This window comes from Toxoplasma gondii, chromosome II (assembly GCF_000006565.2).
Source record: "Toxoplasma gondii ME49 chromosome II, whole genome shotgun sequence".
NCBI classification, from domain to species: domain Eukaryota; phylum Apicomplexa; class Conoidasida; order Eucoccidiorida; family Sarcocystidae; genus Toxoplasma; species Toxoplasma gondii.
The window spans coordinates 14,385-30,156 of NC_031469.1; the positions used below are offsets into that span (position 1 = coordinate 14,385).

The 15,772-nt window shown below is 50.8% G+C and overlaps 3 protein-coding genes across 3 annotated transcripts; 1 reads left to right on the plus strand and 2 right to left on the minus strand.

Annotated features, from left to right (window-relative positions):
• Positions 1-3,037: 3,037 nt before the first annotated feature.
• On the minus strand, positions 3,038-7,872 carry TGME49_220840 (threonine synthase; the record flags this gene model as incomplete). The annotated part of the gene is made up of 9 exons (XM_018779900.1): positions 3,038-3,196; positions 3,430-3,644; positions 3,752-4,235; positions 4,568-4,777; positions 5,247-5,569; positions 6,241-6,366; positions 6,701-6,805; positions 7,466-7,524; positions 7,838-7,872. 9 exons carry the CDS (start codon positions 7,870-7,872, stop codon positions 3,038-3,040), a joined length of 1,716 nt encoding a protein of 571 aa, XP_018638247.1.
• A 1,514-nt stretch (positions 7,873-9,386) lies between these two features.
• Positions 9,387-10,602, minus strand: TGME49_220850 (hypothetical protein). Its single transcript, XM_002369894.2, has one exon. It carries the CDS (start codon positions 10,307-10,309, stop codon positions 9,704-9,706), a length of 606 nt encoding a protein of 201 aa, XP_002369935.1. The 5' UTR covers positions 10,310-10,602; the 3' UTR covers positions 9,387-9,703.
• Positions 9,387-15,754, plus strand: TGME49_220860 (DEAD/DEAH box helicase). Its single transcript, XM_002369895.2, has 7 exons — positions 9,387-10,989; positions 11,412-11,538; positions 11,823-11,903; positions 12,319-12,473; positions 12,692-12,869; positions 13,186-13,305; positions 13,719-15,754. Exons 1-7 carry the CDS (start codon positions 10,613-10,615, stop codon positions 14,487-14,489), a joined length of 1,809 nt encoding a protein of 602 aa, XP_002369936.1. The 5' UTR covers positions 9,387-10,612; the 3' UTR covers positions 14,490-15,754.
• Positions 15,755-15,772: the final 18 nt, after the last annotated feature.

Sequence of the window (15,772 nt, forward strand, 5' to 3'; positions counted from 1 at the left end):
ACGGCGGAGAACGCCCGAAGTGAAGTCAATAGCAAAGGATCTTTATCCTAGACGGTCACTTCATAGGCGCTAGTCACAGCACATTTCCGCCGACAACCATTTGGCCCTCCCCGGCTCGCGACAGCCGCCCGCCTCACGAGATTCGCAGCGGGTGGCAGGAAAGCAGAGAGCCACAGCACAATAGTCTGCAGAGCAAGGCTCAGCGTGCTGTAGCTGGGTGTAATAAACTTACCACAAAACGCACATCTACACTGTATATATAAGCCCAGATTGCTTCTGCGCCACCGGAATACTGTTCGACAACCGTCCCGACATTGCAAATACTCGAGAAAGCTTGCTGAGGAGGGAAGGGTGTCCCTCTGTCTCACATGCAGCAGTGACTGGAGCATCTTTACCTGCTGTAAACTACCTTAGATTCGCTGCATCGTTTGACTTGCCCAGGCGGTCGCTGGGTAAACTAGGGGCACTATCCTGTGTCTGTTATTGTCTTCTTCCGTTATACTGTTGTGTCGGGCAAACCTTGTGTTCCGGTTGGTTCCTCTTTTGTATTTGGTGGTTGCTCTCTTCACCCTTGTATCCCTTCTGACACTTCGAGTCCTTCGTGACTACCATTATACACCCTCCTTGCCTTGTTCTTTTACGATCGGTCGCTTTCTTAAATAAAACGTGCGATAAACTTTCACGGCTCAGTGATCGAGTCTCGCGCTTGTTTGTTCATGCCTCACCTATGCACATATGACGGTGTTATCTGTTACACATTAAACAAACGAAAACACTTCAAGGAAAATACATGTTTCATACATATGTTGATGACACGATACAACATTGTGTCTAGGCTGGCATGCGCGACATTTTTTGTGTACGCAGGTGCTTGTCGCCATCGTACGACGATTCCATATATTTGCAAACAAAATATTTGTGTTGCTTATTCCTCCATTTCCCGCCACATTGTTCCTACGAGAAAAGAGAGACCCCAAAACAAAGATTCACTTGCACGTCAAACTTGCCATGCTTATCGTAAGACCCTTTCATCTGTTTTCGTCGTCACTAACACAGTTTTCCCCTTTCTCCGCAAGCTGCAGCATGGACATATCGTTGCTCTCCGATGTATCCTGAGTTACCAGAACCCACAGATTCTGCCCACACACAAGTCACGTAGTGTCTTCATCTGGGAACGTCCGACGAGGACACGCCGGCTCTGTCAGGTGACACAAAACAGTGTCGGCTGACACAGGACACATCACTCACGTACCCCCGCAACAGCGTTTTCACAAAGGGATGAACTACGCTTCTACATTTGCGCTTCTGTGAACCTGGCCTCTTCGCCGATGTGCCGGTGACCCTGCCACATATTCCACTGCAGCCTCTCAGCACGGAAGGCAAATGTGCTTCTCCGCCACCGTTTTAACACGTCACACACGTATCGTGCCACACCTAAGTGCATCAACGTCGTTTATGGTTCACTAAAACAAGCGGCGGTGGCTCTTTTAGAATAGCGTGGAACGAGACACGATGGAGCTGCTCAATCCATTAGAGGGTCGGCCACAGAAGTAACGGAGAAATGTGCCTGGTTATCCATTACGAGCGTCCTCGTGGCTCGTTAAACACGTTTCGCCTCAGTATGGCTGCCCTTGGTTCTTAACAAAGAAAAGACTCTCGCCATCCAGAGAAGCGTGCTTGGATTATTGCCTTGGCCGTTTGTTCGTTCCTAATAAACGAGCGCTCCCACAGGCAGTCCATCCATGCACCTGTCGCTTGCCACGCACGACCGCTTCCCAAAAGGCCTTCCTGACAAGCGACCTCGCGAATCCATCCAAAATGCATGTTGGAATTCATCGATGCTCCAAAGCGTCAGTCCCGGCCTTTTCTATGTAGAATGCATGTGGCGTTGCACCGATGAAGGGTTGCCAGTCTCAAAGCCTATTCAACCACGCGCGTGAGGTAGCCAGAGAGCGCAGCAACCCACGGACATTCACAACTTCAGTGCATACCCACCCCACCACCGTCTGCGTGATGCTCAGTTACCGGAAAGGGCAAAACAATTCATCCACTCGGTGGACCGAGCACAATTCTCCACAATGGGCGTTTGTCTGGCAACACCACATCATCCTTTCCCGCGACCACGCTGCTAGTCAACCCTAAACCCTATCCTCTGTAAAGACCCTAAATCCTAGACCCTAAAAACCCGAAACCCTAAATGTTGAGCAAGGGTATCTGTAGCTCGGTAGTATCAGGTCTCTTATAGCTGTTTTGCTTAAATGTCTGTGTGCGGTCGCAGCTACCAGCTAACGCTGGTACAAATCTTTGCAGACAAAAATGCGTATACACGTAAATTTGACGTCAACATGAATATGCGTAAGCCTTCCATTGAAGGCATCAAGCTCGCTTGAAAAAACGTTTTACGAAAACGGCATGTGAAGAGTCGGACCAGCTTTCACGCGCGACTGTTGCATTCCTTGCCTCAACTGGCACTTGCGCCATTCAGTACCTAAACCTACATGTATACTGCGTATGAACTCCGTACGGTTACTAAATTCAGATTTGTATCCTGATATTTCGACGAGGATATTGCTCAACCCATCTGGGTCCTGCATTAATTCCTCACTATACTTCCAAAGAAATATCTCAGGAAACTGTTGGTTACACCTGAGCATGTCATAATGATCTCAAAAGTCTTTACCTCGAGTGTCACAGTGAATAGAAGACAGCGAAAGCCGTGAGTTGAACATCCCCCGTAGCAAACGATTTTGGAATGTAACTGAAAAGAACGCGCTACAGCTTCTCCGTGTGTTCCCAGGATGTCCTCTGTGATCTAATGCAGAAGCTCACGATGCCTTCGGTACAGTTGACTCTGCTGGACACAACCCCCCTATGGTTCACGATAACGGGAACAGCCGTTTGCACCGTGACAGCTACAACTGCATGGCATGATGGCTTTATTACAGGTCACAAGTTTTGTCTTCTTCTATAATCCACTCATCCTGATTCGTGGGACACGGTCCTACCCTTTAAACTTCGTCTCGTGATGGAACGTTAGCTACTTGATCTCATTGCGTCTGCCATCCATGGTAGCAGAATCTATGCCAAGCATTTGCTTGTTGGATGAAGTGAACTTCTCGACGATGAAGCTCTTCAAACTGTCCGCAGATGGGCCGATCTCGGCGAAACGTTGCGGCATATCCTTCAGCTTCTTCAGCTGCAAACAATGAGGCGAAAAAAGCTCGAATGTGTGATGTCTCCTCCCATGGGTACAAAATTTGGGTCTGGTGCATCCAAAGACATCTCAGGAGGTAGAGCGAGTTTTGGCAGGCACGATATATATGTTTCCGTTTTGAGGGTTATAGCAGCACTCCGATTGGGACAGCAATCAACTGCACATGGTTCGTGCCCGTCAAATGTGTTGGATTAACCTCTACACTGAAATCATACCTCCAATGGAATGAGATTCACTTTGTCGCGACCGACAACTGCCAGGACTGTCTCTGGAAATTTGCCGAAATGAGCAGTCGCTGCCAGGAGCCATGGGTCACTGCTTGTGGGCGTAGCATCCTTCTGTCCGCCTTCGTTATTTGACCCACTGGAGAAACCTTGAGACTCCCCAGGGAGCTTCGATACCTGCTTCAGGTACGCTGCATACCCTACGGCTGAACATGACAACATTACCAAATCAAGTGCTGTCATTCTGGGTGTTGCACGGGATTATGAGAAGATTTGAACAATTGAGCTTCGGGGAAGTGGCTAATTTGCTCACCCGTATGAGGGTCCACAATTTCTCCATAGAGACGATACATTTTTTCGATGGCTTTTGTCGTCTCGGCATCATCAACAGCCTCAGTGAGAAAATTGTTCCTATAAAAGCTTAGAAACTTGTCACCTAGCCGAGCATAACCGTCTTGATCGAATCTCTCCGTCACGGCTCTGAGTGTGCTAGACCAGGGTCCCGAACTGCGGAACCGTTCCTCGGATGTGCTTTCAAATCGTTTATCTTCTGGTGTGTTAGCGTCTCCCATCAGGCAGTGTTCTGGCACCTTGTTCTGGGACTCAGCTGGAAGTGACGATTTCTCCCATAGGCTACGCCCTTGCTTCTGTGTTAGATCTTGAGTTCGTTGTTCGTCTGTCAGCTCTATCTGAGGCATGTTCCCTTGGGTCCCGCAGCTGCAGAAAATGAGCCTCTCAAAGTTGCTTGCGGCAGCAATATCCATTGACGGGCTGCACGTCGCCCGGACTCCTCGTCGCTGAAGACGCACAGACACTGAGACAAGTCCTTTGCTTCGAAAATGCTGAAGCTTTCAGGACCGTCAAAACAGACTGAATAAGAGAGGCGTGTGTCTCCGTGATGTGCAAGAAGAGTTCGTTGCCTTCATCGACGCCACATACGAACCTTGAGTCACGGAGGAGTCAGGATGCATAGCGCAGCTGGTTTATAGTATACTACTACTGTAAAGAATGTTATAAGGGGGTGCTATCTGAGGATGGTGGTACTTCAACGATGCTGCATGGGAATAGGAGACCCGTCATTTCTCTCTAGTACATCCAAGCGAGGAACTGGTGGCGTAGTTTCGTATACCTTGTCATAAACTCCAGTGTCCTGAGCTTGGCAGAGCACGTCGTTCGTGTTTGTCGCCAGCAAAAGTTTGCCGATTGGCGCACCCATCTGTTTTGCAAGGAAGGCGGAGAAAATGTTTCCAAAATTGCCAGTCGGGACGACAATGTTGCAGCGACGTCTACTCGCAGTTTTTGTACCGTACATTTCGGGAGCGGTGCCGGTTTTGCTGTTCTGCACCAGAAAGCACATGTGTGAGTAAACAGCATTTCAGTACATCTTTCTGTCCGGACAACTTTTGGAGCGCACACACAGACAGTGACGTTGCTCTTTGTCTACGAGTCAGCAGACACTCTCCCAGAGCGAGTTTTTCCAAGTTCGGTTCTCGGCTGTAATGCAGCGTTGTGCTGCGCTCTATCATACAAAAACCGATAGCGAACTTCTGGACAATCAAGCGGTCGTTGTGAACCGTTGTGCGGCTGTTTGTTTCATGCGTCTTTCCCCACCCGGGAGAGAAAAGCTGGCTGTCTGTTGTTTTGTACAGGTGCTTACACATCGCAGGGAAAAGCTAAAAAACTCACTACACCATATGTCCACCGCGCACCTGACCACGAGGAACCAAGGCGCATCATCAGTGTAGTTTGTATAATTAACAGCGGACACAGCGGCAGACTGGGGGAGACGAATCGACAGCGCAACTTACATATTCGTGTTGCATCTTTAGAGCGGAATACCACCAGTATGCTGCCTGAATAAGGATTCGAACGCAGTTGATACTATTCACCACTGAAAGTTTCCATGCTATTCGGCATTCAGGGAACCCGTCCACTGCTGATGCTGATGTAGTAGTCTGTGTGCTGTCTCGAATTCCGTCACGAGAAGGTTGACCGTTGACAGGGGTAATTGCGTTCCTGCAAACCGACATATCCCGAACGGCGCGTTTCCTGTTACTATCCGCAAGGAGCTCTTGCAACTCTTTGTCGGATAATATGATTTTGACCATTCGTTGGCAGTCGTCGAATGTGCCTAGAGAACATTCACTCACGAACCGCCAAAGCATCTCAGATTCGTTCTCAGTGGCGCTGTTCAGCACCATGGGAAGACGTTCATGCTGACTCAAGTGTTGGCGTCCAGAGACAACTGTACAGTACGAATACCTTACTTCCCCGGAGAAGTGGGAATGCGGAAGCAACCGTGCCTGAGGGTTTTGCTCTTCATCCCTTCTACAAATCGATAAGGATATACAATTGTGCAGCTGGCTGCGGTGTCAAAACGCTGGTCCGATCAAAGATTGGACCGCACCTACACAAGCCAGCACGAAGTTATGCGCTCGCACACGTACGCCTATACACAGATGTGCACAACATAAGAAGTCACGCGCACGTTCATAGCTATCTACTGTTCGTTATTTAACCTACATCCTCTGTTTATATTTTTAGGTGGACTCCTGAATCTTCATAGTGTTACATTCTGTGTATCTGATAGGCAGCAGAGTAGATGGCTCTACAGTTATCTCGCAGAAACCAACCAAAGGAAACGAAGTAGTGGACCGACTTAAAAGTGAGGATGTGGCCTTTCTTGACAGACACACGCTGGACCACTTATGAAATATAGAGATCACCGGGAAGCTAGTAAACGGCCTGTGTTTTTCCCGATTTTCTCACGATTGTAGTGATTTGCTTATTTGCGTTTCGTACCGTTGACCTGAAGACAGTGAATGTTTGGGTCCTGTACAGTCACCATCTGCAGCCGCTGAATTTCGGAGGTGCGACCTTTTGGGAACAGAACCACTACGTGAATCAACGGCGACCTGCTCTTCAATGCTGACAAGCAAAAGGATGAACACATAAATATCAGCCCGTGCTGAGCTGTTCTCGGTCGGCGCGCCAAAACGCTTATCCCTGGGTGTTGTCCCAATGCACGGGAATTCCATTGCCGTCAAAACGAAATTTGCCTGAGTACTGAAGAGCATTCGCGCAAAATGGCCACACCGCCCCCTTCCCAAAGAGTGTAGTGCGTGTGTGTGATTACGACACTACCCCGGGGAAATGCACTTTGTCAGGCTCAAGCTCCTCATGATATTCGTGCCATCCGATGGAGAGGCAGTCTTCGTGGAACGATTGCGCAGACTGGTCAGGGAAACGTCATGCCCTTTACCTGCAATCGCTGCGCTTCCGGTGTCCCCGCTCGTCGCCGCTAGAACAATCAAACCAGAGGGTGGCGTTTGCGTCTGCTTCCGCTGAAGAAAGGCTAGCAGATCTCCTGTCCACATAATCCGAGGAGAACTGTATCCGATAGAGAACCCACCAGCAATACTGCACGGATTTGGCTTGTCGCAGCTCGACTATCGAACGTCAACAAACTGGATGCGAAACCGGTGGACGTTCCAGTACTTGACACAGCACGCGAGGCCCAACTACTGCGAAATACTGGTGCATACATTGTTTGCACTCGCTTGTACACTGTTACCTATGAGTTGCATTGCAATGTCCTTGAAAGCGAATGTAGGTCCATGAAAAAGCTCCAGTAGGTAGGGATGCATTCCACCTCCATTCCAATTGTGGTCTTGTTGATGTTGTGACATTCCTCTTTGCTCAGTGCTGAGTGCCTGTGAATACAGTTCCGTTCGCGGTACCCCTGACCTCTCCACGTCCGCAGAGGAGCACAGCTTCAATTTCTTGATCGTTATGACATCAGGGTGGTTGAAAACCGAGAAGCATTGCATTGTCATTGTACGCAAAGAACTCCGGAGTTCTTCAGGGGCACCATTGTTTTCTGTAAGCATTCAACTCGGCCACGTGGCTCCTCATGACTTGCATTTTCTCCAATAAAACTACGGTGGCAAGTCTTTCGCAAAACTGTCTGTAGCCGTGACTCTGCAATGAAGCAAAGATCTCAGCGCATGTTATTCTTTGGCCTCACCTTTTTGGTCAACGAAAAGCGCGAGGACTTCGGCGCATAATTCTGGAAACGATAAGGAACTGCGCGGAAATGATATACAACATAGCCATAGCAACATACCATTGGGGCGGCGGGAAGAGTGGGGTCACCGGATGTAAGGGAGAGTCGTGACATGTGTGAGAACGCAGGATCCAACGATTAAACACCGGAAGCACGTTGCTCCCTCACTATTTGTTGAAAGACACAGCCTGGGGCGTTGACATGGTCAGCTCGCCAGCAAGTTACATTAAAGGCGAGCGATCGGTTTCCCACAGTTCAAGAAAATCTCCCCGACATATTTGGGAACAGACGGAGAATCACTCGCCTCCAGTTGTTTTGTAATTCCGCATTTACTGTGGGGATGTATTCAGGCATGAGTAAGCCTCCATCGTCGGCGAGTCCTGGCGAGAGAGCGACAGAAAAAAAAGCGAGCTAAAAGAAAGGGTATATAAGACCGTCTCAATCTCACCGCCTGCGAGTGCACATTCGAGTCTAAAAGTCACTGAGAGAAGCCGACCCCAGGTTTTTGCATACCATCTAGGGAACACCGTGGACAGCAACCCCGTCTCATACGCGCTGTCCCTGGGTGCCATTTTCTTGGTCATAAACAAGCATACGCACTTCATCACACTTTCTTGGCGACCATATGGCCTGCTTGTTCCTTTCTCTTTCGTTCCCAACGCAGAGGTGCTCTCACACTTTTCATACACGCATTCGAGACGCTGGTGTCATTCTTCCGTATCATGGAAGGACTCTCACGATTCAGGAGTAACTGCCACTAATTTGTCACCAGCATTGAGGCCGGATAAGAATGCTCACGCGTAAGTTCACATTCGCGATGCCTCGTTCAGTCCACATGTGAGCGATGTCATTCGGAAACGAGAACAAGTTTAAGGGCTCTGATTGAAAAACAGAACAAGACCAGTTTCTATCCCAAAGGCATGAGGAAAAGTGTGAAGAAAGCCTCATGACTAGTGCATGCTCGCAATGGAGAACAACGTGGAGGAACACTTTTTCCGTGCTTACCTGCGAGCGCCGCTTCGACGAAGCTGTATTGCTTCTTACTTCCTCTAGAACTAATGAACTTCATGACTATTGGCGATACAGTAGCTTCTGCTTCTTGGATAAATACGGCATTCACCCCACAAGGCGATGGCTCAATGCAACAAAGTCGAAACAGTTGGAAACCTAGAAAGCTCCTGTACTAATGTGAACCAAAAGCAGCAATGAAACTCCTTTATACTCTGTGCGTCAGATTGGTTGCAAGCGAGTTACGGGAGAACAGACTGGACTCTGAGGGCTCCCGTCCGCTTATGCGAAAAGATCACAGCGGGACGTTAAACGGGGGCTGTACACCAAAAAGTGTTCCCATTTTCACGTCAGCTGTAGCCGAGTACCTCGCTACAACCGACACTATTTATTTCGTGATTCAGAACTTGCCCGGATAGTGAGTTATCTCTTGACGCGCGACTTGCTAGAATTCCCGCAGAGCAGCGCATATGTCAGGAAAGGCAATCCACGGGTGTTGGGTGGTTTCTTGGAGCTTATGCTAGGTAGCAGCCTCACGAATAAGGAAAATCTCCCAATGTTTGTGTTGTACTTCAGACGCCAGAGATGCAACTGCGGTACGGAGCAGTTGATGTCCGGAACGCAGAGTTCCCTATTGCCTGGAGCAAAGAAGAAGCTGCCTGTACACCATGTTCTTTGTTTTTTCGGATGAGTAGTTGCCTTTTTATGATTGTCTAGGGAATTTCAGCAATGGTAGAGGAGGCGTTTCCGACGAGCCTTCGGCAGGCAGTGGCGCATGCATCGGATCACCGCCTGGGTGCCAATTTCGTCGCAGGCTGCGCAAGCTTTATTCCCCGATGGACCCGCCTGCAATCCTTGCATACATGCGATTTACCTGATCTCTCAGCCTTCTGTTTCACATTTGTTTCCGTGACCGTCTGTCCTGTATTTTGTTAACGGAGGAAGGAGGACACCAATCACCATCCGCGCTGCTGTGCTGGCTTTCTTGAGGCCGTCCTTTCTTTGTCCGTCGAGTATTCACAATCGGTGAACGTTTGCCGCGGCATTCCTCTGTCTCGCATTCACCGTCATCCTTCAGTACGCCACCGAAGAATCTCCGTTTGTCCGGCACTGCGGGAGCAAGGCATTCACCCGAAATTGCTCTTGCGTGTCTCTCTCCACTGTGTTCGTCCTGGCTGTCTTTTTTCGCAATCACATGCGAGTCTCGCTTCGTCCTGGGCTTTTGTTGTTGTGCACTGAGATACAAGGAAGCGGCCGGCGAGCGCATTTCTTACGAACGAATGGGAGTGACGTCGGCAGCGCGGCGTTGGCTCTCCCGCTCTTCTCGACGCTGTTGATTTCCTCCCGTTCCTGACCTCTGCAGTTTCTTGCCCCTCCGTGCTCGTTGTGTGCGTGTTCTGATAAAGCCCGCCAGGTCCAGGTGTCGGGAGTGAAGGAGGGTCCGTGATTTCTTTGGTTTTCACCAGTGGATCTCGGTCTTTTCCAATTTTCCCCGGTCACCAATTCGTCTGCCTCACGTTTGCCGCTCCGCATCCCCTGTGGGGTTTCTTCCTTCGTTGATGCTAGTGCCTCTTGTGGATATATCGCCAGCTCTACTCGAACTTGCCTTTCCCGGCGTTTCTTCCCCACACGGTAGAGGGCAACAGCCGAGCCGTTGCCTCTTTTTAAGGTCCGACCTGTCGTCAGGCGAGGTCTCTCCCGATTCTCCCACTTCGTGTACACAATCTGTACTGCTGTTTGCCTTCCCGTGTGATTCTGAGCTGCGAGTGCGCCTATCTCCCCGCCCAAGCACTCCATTGCACCTGTGCTCTTGAGGTTTCTCCTGACACGCGTGCTTTCTCCGGCCTTTCCCTGCCTTTCTCCCGTTCCCACTCTTTCTTTCACCCCGCTTCTCCTCCCCCCTCTTTCCGGCAACCCATTTGCTTGTCTGCTGCGTTCCGTCTGGTCCGTGAGTGCTTCTCACACTCTACGACTTCGTGTTCACCTGCGAGTCTGGCTTCCTTGCTTGCGGCCAGCTTTCCACGAGCTAGCTTTTCACGACCTAACTTTCCATGATCTAGGTTTCCTGGACCTTGCATTTGCTTCCTCGTTTACACCACCATGGCTCAGAAAGAAGGTGTGGCGGTGGCCATGGCCGCCGGCCTCGCTGCAGCTGCCGCGGCAATGGATGATCAGATTGACCAGAACGCGCTCCAGGCGTTTATGCGCCAGCAAATGAGTCGAGCTGGCGGCCGAGGGTGTGCGACTCCAGACGCGAGAGATGCAGGGGAAGAGAACGGCGTGAAAGACGCAGGAGGCGCCCGCGCGACCGCCGAGAGCAAATCCACGGGCGGAGAGGAAACAACAGGAGCCCCAGGCTTTGCGACAGACTTTGAGGCTGTCAAACACAAACACCTTCGAGAGGTTGATGACCAGTCCGCCGTCGTGGTCGATCGGGCAGACGGGTCTTCGGGCGCTCCCGTATCAGCGTCGTCTTGGTGAGGCCTCACCGTTTGTGCAACACTGAATGCTTTCTAGCAAGGGTTCACTTTGTCTTTTATCGACATGCTCCGAGTTTACATTCTTCGCACAACTGCGGTTTTTTAATTGCAGTGGCCGTTTTGTACTCTTGAGTAATTACAAGTGTCACTCTAGGGGCGCGGCGGTCCCGCACCTTCTGGTCAAGCCCCCTGGTTTCCCCCAAGAAAACGCCCTGTGTTTTCACCACGGCTGCTCGGCTGTCCTGTAAACAGTGTTTTACCTGATGTAAGCGGTTCAGCTGTGTCTCTCGTTCATGCTCGCGTCCACCGTGTGCAGAGAGCAGAGTTCCAGTGGATGTTTCTCAGCTGACCACCCAGTTTCTGCGGCCTCGTGTTCCACACTTTCCTGTGATGCGTTTCTCTTCGTGTCCAACTTTCAGGACGGACTTGAACCTCAAGAAAGAACTGCTTTTGGGTGTGGAGAACCAGGGCTTCAGCAAGCCTTCAAAAATCCAGGCGGCGGCTCTTCCTCTGATTTTCGATCGGGATGAGAACCTCATTGCCCAGGTACGTCGAGTCTACGCCAATGGAATTGATCGGGTGTTTCCTCTCTGTTTCTGTGTCTCGTGCCTTTCTCAATGCTGTATATCATTCAGGGAACCAACAAAGAGACAACAAGATTGATTTATCGTCCCACTCGCTGTCTGTGTGGCGCCTGGTCCTCTTCGTTTTTTTGGTCAGTGCTTTGTTGTCGGTGGCGGTCTATGCAGTTGACAGTTCTAGTCGTCTTTGTGAGTATCCGCCAGTCTCACTAGCCGCGTCTGTCTTCTGGCGCGTCTCCTCTCTTTTAGGCTCAGAACGGAAGCGGAAAGACTGCAACATTTGCTCTTGCGATGTTGACCAAAGTGGACAACAACCTGAAGGCGCCACAAGTATGTCAGCTCTTTTCTCCACGTGTTCCTCTTCAGCGTCGTCTGCGCCCAGCTTTCTCATGCTCAGATCCCACTAGAGCTAGCCATGTTTTTCTGAGAATTGTGCCTATTCACCAAGATTCGGCGGGCTTTCAAACGCTTGCTGTGTCTGCCTCTCGTAGATGTCTTCTTTCCGTGGATGCCTTGAGCTCTCTGCGAGGTTTGGAGCCGTCGGCGGCAGCTTTTGTGCATCATATGGCTCTTTTGGGTGTGTCAGATTCCCCTCGCACGCCAGCCTGGGTTTTCTTTCGCTGAACATCGTTTTTTGTGTGTCGTCCATGTTCCACTGCTGAGGCACCTTCTCTTTTTCGTGCTACATAGCACCGCGGGTCAACTGTGCTTCCTCCGTGCTTCCGTGTCTCCCTGCGTTCTTCAGGCCCTCTGTCTCTGTCCCACTCGAGAGCTCGCTCAACAGACTGTCCGCGTCATCGAGTCGCTGGCGAGGTTCACCGACACTTCCATTTTTGTGGCCATCCCTCAAAAGTCGGATGCGCCGGCTGCTTCTCCGATGCCAGCACAGGGGACAGGAAAGTAAGAGATACATCCACAGATGCATGCCATTGCCTATGCGGATTGGCAGTGGCGCGCAGGCTTTTCATCCCGAACCGGTCGGTTGTTAGATTTTATGGCACCTTCTATGAATCTGGGATGACTCTTCGAGATTCGAGCTTTGAATACTCGAATGTTGACTCGTCAACAACTGGTGACTCGAAGCAACGTCCTTTTTCTATTTCTCTGTTCTCTGTCAGGTGCAAGGTGTACACGACGCTAACGAGCCCTGTGGTGCAGTCGCCTATCGTTGTGGGGACCCCGGGAAAGTGCATGGAATTGCTGAAGAAGAGGAAGTTCGGGGCGGACACTGTGAAGCTGTTTGTGCTGGATGAGGCCGACGAACTCATCAACTTCTCCAATAACATGGCCCCTCAGGTATCTGATGAATGCCGAAGAGTGGCAAATCTCGGACAACATACTGTCCGTTGCAGGGTGTGGAAAAGCGAGCTGCGCCGGTACCAGGAGACGTAGCCAAGTAGTCGTACTGGGCACAGTGGCCTACCTTGCTCTTTCTGCATGCAGAGAGACTAAGTCTGTGACAAGGTGCAACTTGCGAGCCCCTCCCTCGGGTAGTGTGGAGATGAATTCTGGGTTGGGGGCGGTGTTAAAAGTAATTTCGTCCAAAACCGGTTCCATTTTTCGCGGCCGGCATTCCATTGGGCTGCAACGCATGCGTCTTCGCTCTATACAGGTGCAACAGATTCGACGCTTCTTCCCTCAACGTCTCCAGATTCTTCTTTTCTCGGCCACGTTCTCCGAAGAAGTCCGGGGCTTTGCCGAGAAACTTATGCCAACGGCAAACAAAATCACGGTAAAGACTCTTCGTCTTCTACCTGTGCTGTTCGAAACGCCATGTGCGGTGTAGGGTCTTTTTTTCCGGTTGTGGTACGTAACTCGCGCTGTTATGCCCTCAAAACACCTCCGCGGTTTTCTCCTGTTTCCTCGTGCGTCAACTCGGGGAATTTCTCTTGCGACTTCCGGTTCCTGTATTTCCCAAGAGCAAATCCTAGGGGGGTCACCTTGTGCGATTCCCATCCGTTTTTTCTCAAGGACTCGTGACGGCGGTATGCGTTTTGCTTCCTGTATTTCGTGGCGGGGTCCGCTGGCAACTCGTTGTCGCCTTCCTGCTTGTTCCTACCTTTTCGCTGTTTTCGATCTCACTCCCTGAGTCTGGCCTTCTTTGACGGTGTTTCCAGTTGGTGATTCCATCTCCTTTGTCTTCAGGTGAAAAAGGAGGAACTCACTTTGTCGTGCATCAAGCAGTACTACATTCCCTGCGATCAGCGGGCGGCATCTCTGGGGGCCGCGCCGACTCCGGCACGAGACTCGCCTCTGCCTTACCGCCTCGATTCGTCTTTCTACCAGAAGTTCGCGGTTTTGTCCTCCTTGTATTCGTCCATGTGTCTCGGCCAGTCGGTCATTTTCGTCAACAGTAGAAGAAGCGCTTTTTCCTTGGCGCTCAAGATGCAGGAGGAGGGCTACGCCGTCTCGCTTATTTGCGGCACTCAGGCTCAGGGCCCCGAGAAGATGGGCATCGAAATGCGAGACCGGATCATGGACGAGTTCCGAAAAGGCGAAACTAAGGTGCTGATCTGTACGGATGTCTTGGCTCGTGGCATCGATGTCCCTCAAGTGACTCTCGTCGTCAACTTCGATCTACCGCTCGTTTACCAAGGACGCGTGGGACCTGAAGGCGCTCCCGGAAGCGCCCATGGAGTGCGGGGAGGACCATTCGGAGGCGGCTGGGAAGGCCAGGCCGACGGCATGCAGATGCAGGCAGGTGGCCGCGAAGGGCCACGAGTGAACATGGAAACCTACATCCACCGTATTGGTCGAACAGGCCGGTTCGGCCTCAAAGGCATTGCAATCAATCTAGTCAATAGCCATGAGGAACATCTGCTACAACAGATTCGCGACTTTTACAGATGCGACATCGAGTGTATGAATGAGGACCCTGAGGACGTCGAAGAGATGATCAGAAAACTCCGGATATGATAGTCTCCCGCTTCAGGAGAAACCTCGTGGGAAAACAACTTGTCCGTCAAAACACACTGAGAGCCCTCGTGTTCGAGGACAGCGAAGTTTTCTGCGCAAGTGTGTGTCTTGCTCCTATTCGTGGGAGTGCCTTTCATAGCGCCGTGTGGAGACAAGTGCAGGGATAAACGACATTCTGTTTTCCACTAACTTTGGATGAGGGTCGACGCAGTTCGGCTCTCCGTTTCCACCGTTTCCTGGTGGCAGTGGCCGGGGAGTCCGTTCTATCGCGGCTGCTTCCCGACATGATGTTAGTTTTCAAAACATACGTCACATGAGTTCTTCCGTGCTCCTTCGCCTTTCCAACGGAGCGGTTGGTACCGGATTGAGCAAGCGCAACAAAAAGACCTGTTGTAGCTCAGGGAATTGATTCACGAGCTGACCCGTTCTGCGCGGGAGCGACTGCCGAAAACGCAAACGAAAGTGGCACACAGAGATATGCGGTATGCCACGGTCTCCACGTATAGGTGTGTCTTCTTCCAAGCATGGCTATTTATCCCACGTGGCCGACTGCTGATAATTCGCAGACAGAATGAGACATTTGAAGCACATGTTGCGAGGTTTTCAAACCACCGCCTCGTTCAACTCTGCAAGCGTCGACTTCAGGGCCAAAGCAGGCCGCGCCTCCCATTTTGCCAGCATACACTCCTGTTGCTTAATTCGAATTTCGAAACCATGTCGATGAAGTGTCGGTCAAATCGAGGTGCTGAGGCGGAACCATTCGTTTTAGTGTTTCGTGTAGCTAGTCGGCCTTATCGGTACATCATCTCTTTATTAGGACAGTTAGTACGTTTCCTGGCAACTGGAGGCAGCGCCCCTGTGAGGTGTTTTTCATGTCGACAAGACATGAGCCAATGTGGTGCATTCGCTTCCGTCGTGCAAGGGGCAGAACGGCTGATGGACACTGGCTTTCCGGAAGGCAGAAAACATGCATGAATACGATGAACGTAGCGAGTGCTGCTGACGTCGTTGCTGCGTCGGAACGCGGATACATAACGCATTTGCCTTTTCTGGCTCAGTTCTTCAATCGATGGAAAGACATGGTGTTCTACCCACTTCTCCAGTCAAATGGCTGAAGCTAGTGTTGTTCTAGGGGCTGCAGATTTTGCACACAAGCGAATGCCTGCGTAGTGGTTTCCTTGCATTTCCTTTTTTTTCATTTGTGTATGACGGGCCGCTTGCGTAGTGTTGATGTGCAGGAACCTTACGCCGGAAGCAACAGCAGCTTTAATTTGTCGCTGAAA

What these genes read in the sequence shown, in the direction of transcription:
- TGME49_220850 (XM_002369894.2), bottom strand. Translation starts at nt 10,309, where the DNA reads ATGGAGTGCTTGGGCGGGGAGATAGGCGCACTCGCAGCTCAGAATCAC.
- TGME49_220860 (XM_002369895.2), top strand. Translation starts at nt 10,613, where the DNA reads ATGGCTCAGAAAGAAGGTGTGGCGGTGGCCATGGCCGCCGGCCTCGCT. An exon ending in CCCGTATCAGCGTCGTCTTG is followed by an intron (nt 10,990 to 11,411) that starts GTGAGGCCTCAC and finishes TCCAACTTTCAG; the next exon opens with GACGGACTTGAACCTCAAGA. An exon ending in CCAGCACAGGGGACAGGAAA is followed by an intron (nt 12,474 to 12,691) that starts GTAAGAGATACA and finishes GTTCTCTGTCAG; the next exon opens with GTGCAAGGTGTACACGACGC.